Source organism: Theobroma umbraticum, unplaced genomic scaffold, assembly GCF_002168275.2.
Source record: "Theobroma umbraticum cultivar Fairchild unplaced genomic scaffold, ASM216827v3 scaffold_67.0, whole genome shotgun sequence".
In the NCBI taxonomy this organism is placed as follows: domain Eukaryota; kingdom Viridiplantae; phylum Streptophyta; class Magnoliopsida; order Malvales; family Malvaceae; genus Theobroma; species Theobroma umbraticum.
In genome coordinates, this window is record NW_018397262.1 from 522,033 (window position 1) to 537,950 (window position 15,918).

Here is a 15,918-nt window from a genome sequence, read left to right on the forward strand (position 1 = left end):
AACTTATTTAAATGGAGTTGATTTATTTTTAAAAAAAATTTATTTTCAAATTATTAATATGTGAAGATTTAAATTAATATATTAAATAAACATTTTTTAAGTGCTTTTCGGGTTACACTGAAGTTGGATCTCCAACGGTTTCAAACCGATCCAATTGTCGAAACGGTGGCGTCGTCACATCCTTTTTTCTAATATTAATATATTTTTAATTTTAATTCCCTTATCTGTGTACGCAAACAATTGACACTTGTCCTCTTCTGCTCCTTCTAATTTCTCTCTCTGTCAAGAAAAGGATATTATCTCTCACTAACCCACTTCTCACCCCCATCTGCTTCTTGACGTGTCAAAATTTCATTGGACCATTATCATAAAAAGTCGTCGGGCTCCTAGACACAGCTAATCCAAATATGCCACGTAGTCGCTCACAACTTCCTTTATCTCCCTCTATGCTACACCCTAACCATTGCTGGGCGTTTGAACTTTGAAGAACCAACCGTTTCGTTCGTTCTTTCTTTCTTTCCTTCTCTCTAAATTGTGAAATTCCGGATTGAATTGGGTATTGGGGTTTGTGGGGTTTCTAGTTTTAGTTCAATTTTTTGATTTGGTCGGCCAAAAAAGTGAAAGAAAAAGAAGAATCAAAATCCAGCCATGGAAGGTGAGTTACTGGACTGGGAGGTGCTCCCTAACTCGGACTCGGACTCAAACACTATCGTGGTTAACTCGCCGGAGTTGAAGAATCTTGAGGAGATCGAAGGTGACACGGAAGGGATGATAAGGTCTGATTACTTCTCTCTCGATAATCAGAGTATGTATGCCAAGGTGGGCGATGCGAGTGAAGAAGGCTCTGTTGAGTCAGATAATCCGAGTTGGATTGATCCCGGGCCAGAAACTCGGTATGAGAGGAAGAATTTGGGTGAGTTTTGGTCCGATTCGGGTAGTGATCGGTCCGATGATCGTAAATTTAATGATTTCGATGTGAAGAACCAGTTGGGGTTTGTTGAGAATGAGCAAGCCCCTGTAGATTTTGAAGGTATTGGAGAAATGGAAGCTAAGAGTGAGAATTCAGGTAAATTTAAGCCTGATGATAGTAAGTTTAGTGATTTGGATGGGAAAAAGGGATTAGGTGTTGGAGAAGCTCAAGTTCAAGATAAGGATTTGGGCAAATTCTGGTCTGATTCGGGTGGAGATGGTATTTCAATGAAGTTTGAGGATGATGAGAAGGAGGGTGACATTGGCTTTGGTGACTTTATGGAAAAGGGAGCTGAGGTCGAGAATTCAGGAGAGCTTGATGATGGGAATGGCTCCACTGTGGAGTTGGAAGGAGGAGAAGGTAATCAAATTGACACTGAAGGTGCTACGATTGATGAAATGAAGTTATGTGTGAAATCAGTTGATGAGGGAGACAAGAAGAGGGTTGTTTGGTGGAAAGTTCCTTTTGAGCTCTTGAGATACTGTGTTTTCAAGGTCAGCCCTGTTTGGTCTTTCTCTGTAGCTGCGGCTGTGATGGGTTTTGTTATATTGGGACACAGATTGTATAAGATGAAGCGGAAGAGCCGGAACTTGCAGCTGAAGGTTACCATGGATGATAAGGTCAGTTGCCGCATATTTTTTTTCTATTATTGTAGTCAATATGATGAATTCCAGTCAATATTGGAAATTGAATTATGAATTATGCCTCATTTTATGTTATTCTTTAGAAGATCACATTAAGTTGCCCCACTGTGTTATAATAAAGATCCTTTTTTGCTCTAGGTTTGACATTGCAATTGTATTTATTCTCTGTTATCACAAGAATCTTTGTGCTTTGTTTTCATTTGTAATGCATTATCCCTTTGAGATTCTTGATGACTGGTTGAGATATTTTGTTTGATTGATTAGTTATAGTTTCTACTTGCATCTTCATTTAGTTTCTTGATTTGGAACTGGTCAGTCGTTTATTTCAACATTAGGTACTTTCCTGAGCGAACCTCATATGTTTGATTGATTATTACTTGCTTCCTTATCTAAACCCAAAAGTTCTTCTCTTCTTTTCACCTATGGCTCCATTTGGTTCATGGAAAACAACTTTCTGAAAGAAATGTTCTGTGGGGAATATTTTTTATAGAAATAGTACGTTCTTCATTGTTGGGTGGTCTGAAAAACTCAATTTTCAGATGTTCCCCCTAAGTTTCCCGTCCAAAGAAGAAGAAGAAGGAAAACACCCATCTCTCTTCTCTTTCCATTAATCTTTCTCCATAGGTTCCCTCTCACTTACAACAATGGACCACTCTGGTATGATGGACTGGCCAAGTGTGAGCTACTTATCTTTTCTTTCCTCCTTCACTGTTCTTTCCCTCTTCAATAGAGCCAAAAATTTTCAACATTTACACTCTACAAAGATAAGCTGAATGATAAACCTATATACAAAATGGAGAAGCCAAATCAAGATTCAAAGCCTTTCACCATTGAATTTTCCTCAGACTATTAGCTGACAATCGTATCTTAGCCAACACATTTATCATTGTGATAGTACACATAATTAAAATCTAAGCATATTGGATAATCAAGTATTTGTAGCAGATCAAGAAACTTGTGGTTCAATTAGGTGATTAGCAATTCATTGCTTTGGTTGATGAGAGCTATTGTGTGCAAATTTAGCCACTGGAAGAGTTTGGTCTCAATTAGTAACATGGTCACCAACACAAAAACATAATAGATAACCCAAGCTTCTATTTACCGCTTCTGTTTGGCATTAGTTTGTGGGTGAAATGGTGAAGAAAACTTCGCTTATGTATTAAACATTTTCCACAAGGATCGCCAAAAATAACTCACAAACTTTACTTCATTATCTGAAACAAAGGTTTTTGGCAAACCATGAAGTCAAACAACTTCTGTAAAAAAAAAGTAAAGAAAAGCTTAGAAACATGTAAGGAATCAGATGTCTTGGAACAAGGAATAAAGTAAGCCATCTTAGAAAAGTGATCTATCACCCCAAAGGTTGAATCATGAACTCTTACAGTTTTAGGTAATCCAAGAACAAAATACATACTTAGAACCTGCCAGGTTCAGTTGGTATTGGCAATGGCATTTATAAATCAGTATTCTATCATCTATCAGTATTTGACAAATTCGACATTGAGCAACAATCCTGCCAACATCCTGTTTTATGCTTGGCCAATAAAACCTGTCCTCCACCATTGCAATTTTATCTCTTGTAGAGATGTGTGAGGCAAACAAAGACGAGTTCTCTTGAAAAGATGAATATCATGCAGGGAAAAATTAGGTTAACCTAAATGTTTTCCAACTGAAATGATCAGCATATACTATGCCAAAGTCCTTGCAAGATGGATAATCCCTCTTCAGCAACTGAAAGCCCACAACTTCGATAGCCATAGAAGTGAAAATTAGCATAACTCGACTAAGTGCATCAGCTGAATTATTTTCAGTTCCAGCCTTATGTTTAAGAACAAAGGGAATATTTTTATAAGAATGCAACCCAAGTTGCATGGCAATGATTCACCTTCTTCTAGGAGTTGATGTACTTGAGAGCCTCATGGTCAGAATACAAAACAAATACCTTTGGAATCAAATAACAATGCCTGTAGTGAAGTGCTTGAATCAGAGCATGTTGTTTATCCAAGCCACCTTGTATGGTTGAGAGTGAGTTTGGGTTGAAAGTTTGAGGTGGTCTACCGTGGAGGCTGAAACAACAATCATGCAACTTCCACCATCAATGATGAGCTTTTTAGCTAAATCATTGCAATAGACTAAGGTTTGAAATATTGAAGTGCTTCGCCAATCTTCTTTTTCATCTTTAGGAGCTCTAAGAATAGGTCGAACAACGGACAAGAGAGAGGTATCCACATAGCAATCATCTTCAAGATCATCAGCCACATAAGTTCCATTACCAAATGAATTTTGTTCTACAACATGTTCGTCAGTTGTTCCTTCCTTCTCTTGATCTATTCCAATGGGGAAGTTATGTTCTCTTGGACATCGGTGTAATTTTATGTCCAACTTTCCCACATTTAAAGCAAGTAATACTCCTACTACCCTTACTTGAATTATTCGAAACATCATAGGAAGAAGAAGGTTTTGACCTGTTGGACTGGTTATAGGACTGAAAAGGGGCTGATTTGTTGTTGTGTGTTGCATTAGGAAATCATTTTGTTGTCATTTCCTCAACTTGAGCCGAGACTTTCTTGGTAATTGGATAACTTAAGTACCTCTGTATCAAGTTCTGCTTGAAATGCATTGATGACATTGTAGATAGGCTGCTGAAGCATTGGTCTCTTGATTTCATCTGTTAGACTGGCTTTTTGAGCTGCTGTTTGGTTAACATCTTCCTCAAATTCAGTCCTAATCACTAGTTCATCAAATTTTTGCATGTAGTGAGCCACTGACATGCAGCATTGCTTCAAAGTAATAGCTTTATCATGCATCTTGTCACGATATTTAGGCAGCATATACTTTTCTTTTAGTTTAGCTTTCATCTCATCCTATGCATTGAATTGGGTCCCATCTGGCAATGTTTCTTTCAACACAATGCACCATATCTTTGTCAACCCAACAAGCTTCATTTTTGCAAATCAAATTCTTAGAGGTTCTGACATGTCGTGCTAATTGAAATACTCCTCAATAGAGGAAAGCCATATCACAAATACTGTAGGATCAACTTTGCCCTTGAAATTTGGAACTTCAATCTTAATTTTCTTGGTTATATCCCCACTTGTATCTTGTGCTTCTTGCCTTCTTCTTTCAATCACTTGTTGACCTAGGCCAACTCCATTTTTTTATTTATGAATAAATATTGTATTTTATTTATACGTTGAAAATATAAAAATTGAAAAATAGGAGAAGGCTCGTGAGCAACTTGAGTTGAGCAGTACAAAGCTTGAACTTGGTTTGACTTGTTAGCCAAGCAGCTGGAGTTTGAGCTTGGCTCAACTGTAAACAAGTCAATCTTGAGTACACATCAAGTCGATTGCTTGACTCATTTACATTTGTACTCATTTGTGCATGTAATTTTATGTGGATTTGTGATTGTAAATTTCTGAAGTTCTAACATCCTCAAACATCATGGTGGTTGTATCCATATATTGATATTCATCATAATAATCCAAGTATTTACATTTGCTTCCCTGCCTTTTCTTTTTTCTTTTTGGGTCATGGAGGCTTTTGGTTGGATATATAGGAGGATGAGGTTTGAGGAAAACCTTTTTGTTCTTTGTTTTTGAGATATTTTGTTCATCCAGGTTAGAAACAGGTTTACCTTTTATGGCTAAAATCTTGGCCTCATTTTTTTTTTTTTTGAGCATTAAGTTTTCCCTCTGTATACAGGTTCTTATATACATGGCTGCTAGGGTGGTCGTTCTGCTTGCTCTTTGCTTGTGCCCTTTTATGTTTGTATCATTTCTTTTTCATTTAGTTGTTGCATTTGAGATGCAGTGAATATAGTGATTAATGTGATTTTAACAGAATAATACTATATGTTCCTTTTTTGGAATATAAAAAATTGGTAGGGTACTATTTAACAAAATTGTTCTTTTGTTGGCTTATACTTACAGAAGGTGTCGCAGTTCATGACTCGTGCTGCTCGTCTTAACGAAGCATTTTCAGTTGTAAGACGTGTCCCCATTATACGGCCTTCACTACCCACTGCTGGGGTGAATCCATGGCCTGTGATGAGTTTGAGGTAAAAGGTAATACTGTGAGAAAAAAAAAACAAAAGAGCAAGGAAACTGGTGTCCACAAGGTAAGCTATAATATTATGTTTGCTTTTGCTGTGTTGTTGTAAGGATGATTGATTTCAGTTTACACTTTTCTTTATGTATGGGTTCTGAAATTTGTTCAGTATGTAAATTTCAGACTGTAATTTGTTTCAGTACCCTTTATATATTAAGACCTTAAGCCAATATCATATATGCAAAATCTTGCTATATGCAGTTCACAAGCTTGGTTTAGTTGGATAGTCCACTCCCTGCCCCCCCTTCCTTTATATCATTTTCTCTTTTACATTGATGATGCCTATGTGCCTACGACCTGCAATGGTCTGAAAGAAACAATGTATAAAGTCAATGCTTTGCAGCTCTGAAACAAAGAACACATAACTTGAATCCGAGCCCACTCGAAATGAGATAAATTTTAATTTAAAGTAACTTGAAAGTAAGTGATTTGATCTTTGATTTAGTTCGACTTAAAGTGATTCGAAATGATCCGATATTTGTGGTGATTTTGAACTTGAATTGATTTAACGTGAAATGATCCGTAAAATCACATGAAGCGAATCGAGTTGAAACTCAAAATGAAACAAATTCTAAAAGATCTAATCATGTTTATATATCTAAAATATTTGATATATAAAATATTTAATGCTTATTTTCCAGTAAAATAATTCCCAAAAAGAAAAATATATGTTTAAAAATCACTCAAAAAAACATTTAAAAAGATTAAAAAATTAAAAGCTTTATTAATATATATATTATAAATAAACTTTTGTAATAATCACCAAGTTGTTGTAAAGATATTATATGTTTTATTGGATTGAGATTGGCTTACGTATTTATGAATCCTCATCTTCTACTCTAGTGGCACTAAACCTCCAGAATATTTCATCTAAAATCAACTAGCAACGTGTTAATTAGAATATTTCGAATTTATTATTAAAATTAAAATATGAATTATTGTGGATGAAAAAGGGCAACAAGAAACACGTGCATGCTTGGATTTGTCGTGGCTGTTTCCATATGTGGGAAAAAAGTCAAATTTGTGATTCCTAATTTCATGGGAAAGTCCCTGTTTCCGTCGCAAGGAAAAGCAAGTTTCTAGGTTTCACTAGGGCACGCCCGTATGATGCACTTTCATGTAATATAGATATAAAATAATATTTATTAAAATATATTTATATTTTAATAATTATATAATATTTATTATGTATAAATATTTATAAAACCATTTATCTAACGAATATTCTTTTACCTTGTAAAAGATATGTCATCAGTGTTATATCATCATTAGTCGCAAATAACTCTCATTTTTTTAGGAAAGATACTTGACTGTTGAGTCAAAATTTATAATTCTTAATTGATATTACTGAATGCTTTAGTTTGTGTTTTTTAATATGAAAAAAATCTACTGAATCCATTACTTGAAATATTTGGTACTATTTGTACATTATTTCATGAATGTGCCCATTCATGTGAATCTATGGCTACTACACACTTTTTGCTAATATATTCAACAGAATCTAAGTTTAGTTCTTCCTCATCATACATAAAAGTAAATTGTTTGTCTAATTGATTAAAAAGGATATGTGAAGGAACTAAAATAAAATAATCTATTGTGATTATGTTAAAACATCGTAAACAAAACTTGTAATAAAGAAAAAGAAAAGTGATATAGGATAACGTGTCATATACTTATAACTTGCATATACAAAACATATATACGCAAGTATGAAATATATTTGAATGGAAGTTAGAAAATAATTTTTAAATAAAGTTAAGTTAAGGATTACAAGCTTGATGAGTACGTATCAAAATGTCTACATAAAATAGTAGTTAGCAATTAAATTGTGGATACAAAAGGCAATAATAATAGCAAGAATTATATAAAATTCAATATAAAAATTAAAAGGGTAAAATATTTTGACCTTTTTAAATTTTAATCGAAATTACATGAAAGTTTATTAGTGTTCAAAATGGACACTCTGTACCAAAAGCACAAATATCGTTAACAGAAGTTATGAAAAAATTAAAATATTTTTTTTCTTTATTAATTTAAAAAATTAGTAATTTTTTTTAAAAAAAGCATCGATCGAGACTCCGCAAGAGAGCTTCAGTGTTCCTTGATGGGGAGCTCTTTTTTTAATTAATTAAAAATAAAAAAATAAAATTATATAATAGTAATTATATAAATTAATCAAAGATAAAATTATCTTTGTACTCTTACCATGTCAACAAGTTGATATAAATATTAGCAATTGACTAACGGCTGGACTTACGTATCTAACGAAAAATATTTTTTTAAGATAGAATGTCTATTTAAAAAACTAATAAACCTTCGTGTAATTTCAATTAAAACATAAAAACATAATGTATTTTATCCAAACTAAAATAACATGGATAAAAATTATGTTGAATAATTGCATCCACTTACAATGTTGGACCCAACTTTGTCTTGATCCAGCTAAGGAAAAAAAAAGGTACATGTTAGTATAATATAATGAAAATGTAAGGTAAAACAGCGTGGGAATCTAGAGTCTAAAAACAAACGAAAAATAGAAAGGTTGAGAAACCAAAGAGAAGGAAAGTTCTGAATATTGAAGAGCAAAGACAGAAAAGGCCTCCAAAAATGAGGCAAAGCTCAATTATGTCTCACAACAACTCTCACTCAGCACCACGTGTCAACTCATCTTGGGTAATATTTTTTAGGGTTGGTTGAAAATAATTTGATATTAGTAAATTTAATATTTTATTTTTTAAAATACTTAAAATTTTAAAATATTTTAATAACAAAAAACTTAAATAGACTCAAATGAAGGAAATGAGTTTGAGCTTTTAGGTGTCAATTGAGTTCGACTTGATTCGTCCCGGTCATCTTCGTCCTCTAATTACAACCTAGTACAATGAATTTATTTTATATCAATTAATGGTTGCTCCTTAATTTGGTTATGAGATGTTGGCAAGACAAACTGAAATAAATGCGAAACTTGATTTCAACCACAAATGTGAGTATGGTGGTTGCTAGTCCATTTCTTTGTTTCTGTCTCTTGTTTTCTAATGAGAGAGTCCAATATCATCAGGTGAATTCACCCATCTAGCCGCCCTTCCTCTCTCATTGTCAATCCTTCCCATGTGGGATTGCCAAATTCTCAACCTCAATACCTCTGATGCTGAATCCGTACCTGTTCTTGGAGTCCGTCACTCCTTGGGAGATGGCACATTTCTCATGTCACTGTTAATCTCTTGCTCTCATAAACTATCAGACCCTCTCGTATTGCCAACTTTTCCAGCAATGAAGAAGAAACTAATGACTACTACTACTTGGTCATGGGCAACATAAGCATAGCTTACAGAGGCCGGCACTTCTAAGCGCAAAATGAAGAATTATGATAGACCAACTTGTTTTCTTTTCTCAATTTCCCACTCCAGCTCTTTGATCATTCATTAAATATATGGCAAATGAATGGTTTGATATGAAACAATTTTAATAACTGTTGTTCATGGACTGATGGACTTCATCAGTTAAGCATGTGCAGTCGTCTATACTCTTCAAAAGGTAGTGCTTGATTGTGTATACTCTTCATCAGTTAAGTCTGACTGTTTGTATACGCAGTGGCACACGGTAAAGGAAACAGACTTACTTCCTCCTTGGTGCCACTGCGTATACAAACAGTCAGACTTAATTGTGTTGATTTTAGGTTGAGTATTCAAATTAAATTCAAATGGTTATAGGCTATAGTATTCCTCACTGTGTTTTTGTATTTGGAATGTCCCATTTCCTTGAAGCACATCTGTTTCTTTTCTCTTGCCTTCTAACTAGATCTGTCCATGAGACGAGCTACTAGACATGGTGTAAGTACCAAAATTTATGTGCATTGGTATATATACATCTAAAGAAAGGAATAAAAATGAAGTAAAGAATAATGAGTCACTAAGCTGATTTGATTATAAAGTGAATAATGGAAGAACACTAACCAATGGAAAAAGCTGTGTGCTTCCCAAGTTGAAGTTATGAAACGAAAACTTTTATTGATAACCCAAAAGAGAAGAAGATTTTGAGTGTTGATTGCATGTATCATCATTGCATTGCAATCAAAAGGGAAAAAAAATATTGTTCTCTTCTCTCACCATTGGCTATGGAGTATTATTTCGACAATAAATGCAGCCACGGCAGATACATCATGCACCACCTTGTTCATATGGGTTTGACTTGATTCGTCCCGGTCATGCCTAGTACAATAAATGGTTAGTCCTTGAGTTATGAAGACGATTGAAAGAATTGCAAAACTTGATTTCAGCCACAAATGTGAGTATGGTGATGGCCGCTCCATTTCTTTTGGGTCTCTCTTTCTCTCTGGCTAAGGCATGCTTCATGTTTCTAATGAGATAATCAATTATCACGTGAATTCATCCATCTAGCCACCTTTCCTCTCATTGTCAATCATTCTCTTATAGGCTATAATTAAGCCTATAAATGGACACCGATCCAAAGCAAAGTAACAACATAGAGAGAGAATCAAGTTTAGTTTTCCATTCTCAATTAACTTAAAAATTTGAAGAAAAAATGGATATTATAGGTCTTAGATCAGGAAGCCATTTTGGTCTTAAGCAAATCAAAGTAACAGGGGAAATGGAGGAGGGACGGAGTGTGAGTGGTGAGGAAGAGGAGCCCTTGAGTCCCATGGCTTGTATGTTTCATGAGCCTGACTCTAACGTATATATCATTACCATTGTGGGGTTTAAAAACCCCATAGAGCCAAATAGTTTCAAAGCAAACTTGGTGCATACTTTGCTTAAGCATCCTCGTTTCTCTAGCGTGCAGGTGAGAGAATAAATGATACATTACATGCCATGCCCATGATTTTGCAAACGTTAACTTGTTCTAACATGAGCAGCACTTACAGGTTGCAGATGAGAACAATGGAGGGGAGCTGAAATGGGTTCAAACAGAGGTAGAGTTAGAGAAGCATGTGATAGTCCCCAAGGTGGATGAAGAGATGGCCTCCCAAGGAGCAGCAGATAAATTTATTGAAGAATACATCGCCAACATGAGCAAAACCAAGATCAGCATGTCCATTCCCATGTGGGATTGCCATATTCTCAACCTCAAAACCTCTGATGCTGAATCCGTACTTGTTCTTCGAGTCCATCACTCCTTGGGGGATGGCACATCTCTCATGTCACTGCTAATCTCTTGCTCTCGTAAACTATCTGACCCTCTTGCATTGCCAACTTTTCCAGCAATGAAGAAGAAACCAATGGCTACTACTACTTGGCTTTGCTTTTGGATCAGACTTTGGTCCTTCTTCCTGTTGATTTGGAACACATTGGTTGATGTGCTCGTGTGTGTCACAACATTGTATTTCTACAAAGATACACTAACACCCCTCAAACCTCCTTCAAGGAGTGTTGCTTGTACTCCTGGGAGAATCGTGCGTCGAACTTTCTCTTTGGATGATGTCAAATCAGTGAAGAATGCAACTAACACGGTTAGTGATCAACCATCTTTTGTTCTCACTAATATATGAAAACAACTTTTGATATAGATGTAACTGAAGTGTTTGTTTTTAGTTGATTTGGCTAATTAGAGTTTGCCTGAAATGTTTTTCCATTGGGCCATTTGTAGACCGTCAATGACGTCGTCCTAGCAATCACTCAAGCAGGTTTATCTCGATATCTTAACCGTAAATATAGTAAGTTTGTGAGATAACATGAAATGGAATAAAAATTCTCTATTCTCATTTGATACTAAAAACTCTAACTTCAAAAGTTTAATCCGAAAACCCTAAATTCTAAACTAAAATATGAGAAATTTAAAAAACATGTGATGCAAAATTATAAAAGGGGCACCAAGTGATGATAGAGAATTTCTATTCCATGAAATAATACTCTTTGGTTTTCAACAAAAAATTGCAGTTTGAGACCAATTATTTGCATAAAAATTTGAAGAGTGAGATCCATAAGTGTATATATATATATATATATATATATATATATATATTTATATAGTTATAAGAAAAAATAAATTAGATGAATTGGAAACAAATATTGAATTTTACAATTATTATACAAAATGTAATATGGTTTTGTCCGACTACTTACATATAGTATGTATGTAATATTTCTTCCGTTTCGTATATATTGTCACCTGTTTATTTTTTTTTTGTTGTCAAATTTAAATGTATATATATTTATTTAAATTTAATTTGATAAAATGTTTAAATTAATTTGGTTTAAAATTAAAAAAAAATTGATTAAAAAAATTCAAAACAAGACAATAAATATCAGACAGAGATTAAATAATAATAATATTTCCTTAAGATAATGATACTGTCGAACACTTTGATATTTTTTTATTAATAATTTTTCACAAAAAAAAATTAGCATTTGAAAAATTTTCATGGATCCCTATGAAACATGTGCAACCTTCCAAAGAAACATACCAGTAGCTAGTTGGTTTGAAAGCCCTATAACATGGTCTATTAATGGCAGGTAAAGCTAAGAGAAATGAAGCTGGTAGAGAATGGGAAGACAATCTTCCCAACAATATTCGTGTCAGAGCCACTCTCTTTATCAACTTGAGATCATCTCCTGGGATTTATGTGAGTAGTTTCCTTGCAGGATCAAAGGGAAAAATCATGGCTTTTGAATATACTTTAATTATCTCATTCCCTCTGTGTAAAATGAATTTGCAGGCCTTGGGTGAGATGCTGAAGAAGAATAGCAAGGCCCAGTGGGGCAACAAGATTGGCTATGTTCTCTTCCCTTTCACGATCGCATTGAAAGATAATCCGTTAGATTACATTCGTGATGTCAAGGCGGCCATGGATAGAAAAAAGGCTTCTCTGGAAGCCAAGTTCAGACTGTTAATGGCCACGGTTTTTGTGAGGTTTTATCTTACTAGAGTACGAATCATGACCCACCAACGCTTTTTCCCATTTACGTATATATGTTTGCCTCTGATTGCTAATTATGAATCCATGGACAGTTGGCTAAATTTCCCTCAACAACTATGTGGTTCTCGAACGTGGCGGGACCTCAGGACGAGATCACCATATTTGGCAATCAAGTCGCCTACATTGCCCCTTCTTTGTATGGCCAACCAGTGGTAAGTAGGTCTCCTTTCTTAAAATGTCTATATGATTAGAGAGGAAGCATTCAAACTTTATTTTTTAAGGCTAGAAGATTCGAATACTGCTCATTAGGTAAAGAGATAATGTACTAATCAATAAGCTAAATGCTCGGATACTTAAAATGTTTATATGATTAATGGCAAAAAGGATCACTTGATTGATGAGTTTGGGTTGGCATTTGAACTTTGCAGGCACTGACAATTCATGTGGTTAGCTATGCCAAGAAGATGAATATGGTGTTATCAGTCGATGACAACATTATTCCTGACCCCTACCAGTTGTGTGATGACCTTGAAGAGTCCCTCAAACTCATCAAGAAATCTGTCATTTCCCAGCAATTAAGAATAATGAAGGGCCACTTTCAGCTAGTACGGGCCATAAGTTAGGATGTGATGTTATGTGCATGAACTGTAGCCAGTTCAGTTTGTTTTAGTTCTAACTATTAAGAACTTGAGTGGTAATGCTTTGTTTAATACCATGAAAATAAGGAGTGTGCAATTCTTATATTTGCCCTCTTCTTTAATTGTAGAATATATATATATATATATATATGCATATATTTACCTTCTTCTAATATTTGTTAGGTTAGATATCTTTTCAAAAATTTAAGATGGCATTAATTCATAGCTAAATCAATCATCCAATAACGTAGCACATCCTGGTACTAAGCAAGACCTCAATGCAACACTTGACAACAACATAATGTAACCATTGATAGCAGCAAGCAGCACCATTAGGACAAGAGGACACCTTAAGATATCAGCAGGACAACAACACTATATATCAGTATATGTATGTATATATCATTAATTTGAACCAGTTAAGATTGATTGAAAAATATAAAATTTTTATGTTCAAAAATAAATGTTTGATTTTTTTTTTTTGCATGCGAGCATCCATATTAAATTCAATAGGTTATAGGATGGAGTTCCTCACTATAGTTTTGTGTTTAGAATGTCTCATTTAATTAATATGGGACTTACCTTATAATTACTTTAACAAAAAAAAAATCAGTATTTGTTTTAATATTATGTTAAATTTTTTAGTAAAATACCTTCACCTTCTTAACTTGAAGTTATAATTTGACACGGTTTATCAATTTTCACAATAAACAATCCACTCCAAACGCATGAATGACATTAACGAATAAGTATAAAATGTCAAAATTACCCTTTTTCTTTATCCCTCTTTTTCACTATTTTTTTTTTTCAAGCCAGCCGGCAGTCCTCCTCGCCGGCCACCCTGAGCCCCTCACCCCTGTGCTCCCTAGGGGAGCTGTTTGTATATTTATGTGCATAAGATCCCTAAACTTGATTGATGTAGAATTTATTTTATCATCATTTTGATATATCAATTTCATATTATTTGTCCTTATTGGCTTTCACGAAAATTTAAAAAATTTGATTTTAATATATTTAGTGTTACAATTTTATTTTTTTTTATAAAAATGACGTTTTATGGTTTTTCATTTTATTTTTTGAAAGGTATGCAATTTATTTGCTAATTGCCAAAGCAAATTACTTTGGACTTTTTTATTACAATAGAAATAAAAATAATAATAAAAAAAAAAGGCAGTAAAAGAAGCCCTAGAGCATACATCCGGGCTTAGGGATATCCGGATTTCCATAAGGAAAATCTGAAACTAACTTAGTCATTTATATTAAACCAATAGACTTTCTTAAATCCATATGCCCAAATTCTCGTGGCGTATCCAGGGACTACATTAATTCCCAGCCCCATTCCACACCATCCATGATAATAGGAATAGCTATGGAACTATATATAAATTCCACATAAGGCTAGTTATCCGGCTGCGATAATTTGTCCAATTCCAAGACACTCACATATTAGCGTTGTCCTGGTTTAAGGTTTAGGGTTTTCGTATCACCTTAAATTAAACGTTGAATAAATCAGTGTCAACTTAAAACTTGTTAGATCCATAGTCAGTTGGTATTTTTTATGCACATGGAATCACTTACATGACTTTTCTATTATGATTAAATTGGTTAAATGGAAAAACTTTTAGACCTAGATATCGTTTTAGTCGACCACATTAAACAAATCTCGTCAATTATCACCATTGTTTAAAAAAAAAAATATCGACTGTCCATAAGCTTAATTACCGTTGAGATCACGAGTCTTAAGTTACATCATTTCATGGCCAGTGCTAGCTCTTTGTTCATTCATTAAATATGACAGATGAATGATTTGATACTTCATTGCAGAAAAAGCTTTAACAACGTTGTACATAGACTGATGGACTTCATCAATTAAGCACGTGCAGTTGTCTCTCTCCATGTTTGTATGAATCATTAAAGGTTACAAAGCTTTGTTCAAGGGGACAGCATGTTGTCCCTCACCTAAAGTTTAATCACCACTCACCATGCAAATAACAAAAATGTAAAGAATGCATTAATGCTTGTCTCTCGGTTCATTTCTGAAAATGATAAGACGAAATAAAAACTACCCTTCGAAAGGTAGTGCTGCAGTGGGACACGGCAAAGGAAACAGACTTCCTCCTTGGTGCCACTGCGTATACAAACAGTCGGCTCTTTTACAAAAGGTTGCACCTGGGGTGGAACTTGCTGCTGTCTACCCCACGATCATCCCATAAACAACCTGAGTTTACACAATTCCTCCGTACAAAACAAAAGCAAAAATTAACACTATTTGCACACTGCACAGTTGCAATCACTAAGCAACAGCATTCCTGCACAAGGTACATAGTCTGCCCTTCCAAGACACTTGCACCAGCTAGCTCAGTTATCAACACAACATATATATACATATATATATATACACACACACACACCCACACACATACATATACACACGTATTATTTGAAGCAATTAAGATTGATTCGATATGTTTAAAATTCTTATGCTCAAAAAGAAATGTTGATTTTAGGACGAGTATCCCATTTCATTGAAGCACATCTGTTTCTTTTCTCTTGCCCTCTAACTAGATCTGCCCATGAGACGAGCTACTGGCCATGGTGTGAGTATCAAAATTTATATGCATTGGTATATACACATCTAAAGAAAGGAATTAAAAGGAAGTAATTAAAGACTAATGAGCCACT

At 34.4% G+C, this 15,918-nt stretch overlaps 2 protein-coding genes across 3 annotated transcripts; both read left to right on the forward strand.

The window, feature by feature from the left end:
- Positions 1 to 281: 281 nt before the first annotated feature.
- LOC110419547 (uncharacterized) lies at positions 282 to 5,932 on the forward strand. The gene is made up of 2 exons (XM_021432641.2): positions 282 to 1,590; positions 5,547 to 5,932. The coding sequence occupies exons 1-2, from the start codon at positions 649 to 651 to the stop codon at positions 5,676 to 5,678; spliced, it is 1,074 nt and encodes a 357-aa protein (XP_021288316.1). The 5' UTR covers positions 282 to 648; the 3' UTR covers positions 5,679 to 5,932.
- A 4,291-nt stretch (positions 5,933 to 10,223) lies between these two features.
- LOC110419791 (medium-chain-alcohol O-fatty-acyltransferase-like) lies at positions 10,224 to 13,325 on the forward strand. Of its 2 annotated transcripts, none has more exons than XM_021432903.1 (7): positions 10,224 to 10,524; positions 10,607 to 11,191; positions 11,329 to 11,365; positions 12,195 to 12,304; positions 12,398 to 12,607; positions 12,691 to 12,810; positions 13,027 to 13,325. In XM_021432903.1, the coding sequence occupies exons 1-7, from the start codon at positions 10,267 to 10,269 to the stop codon at positions 13,219 to 13,221; spliced, it is 1,515 nt and encodes a 504-aa protein (XP_021288578.1). In that variant the 5' UTR covers positions 10,224 to 10,266; the 3' UTR covers positions 13,222 to 13,325. The 2 variants fall into 2 exon arrangements, with proteins under 2 accessions (XP_021288578.1, XP_021288579.1); XM_021432904.1 differs by having other exon boundaries at positions 12,691 to 12,814; positions 13,027 to 13,175.
- Positions 13,326 to 15,918: the final 2,593 nt, after the last annotated feature.

Bases quoted from the DNA above. Each gene is read 5' to 3' on its own strand.
- LOC110419547 (XM_021432641.2), top strand. From the start codon at position 649: ATGGAAGGTGAGTTACTGGACTGGGAGGTGCTCCCTAACTCGGACTCG. The intron at 1,591-5,546 runs GTCAGTTGCCGC...TTATACTTACAG, and splicing joins AGGTTACCATGGATGATAAG to AAGGTGTCGCAGTTCATGAC.
- LOC110419791 (XM_021432903.1), top strand. From the start codon at position 10,267: ATGGATATTATAGGTCTTAGATCAGGAAGCCATTTTGGTCTTAAGCAA. The intron at 12,305-12,397 runs GTGAGTAGTTTC...ATGAATTTGCAG, and splicing joins GATCATCTCCTGGGATTTAT to GCCTTGGGTGAGATGCTGAA. The intron at 12,811-13,026 runs GTAAGTAGGTCT...TGAACTTTGCAG, and splicing joins CTTTGTATGGCCAACCAGTG to GCACTGACAATTCATGTGGT.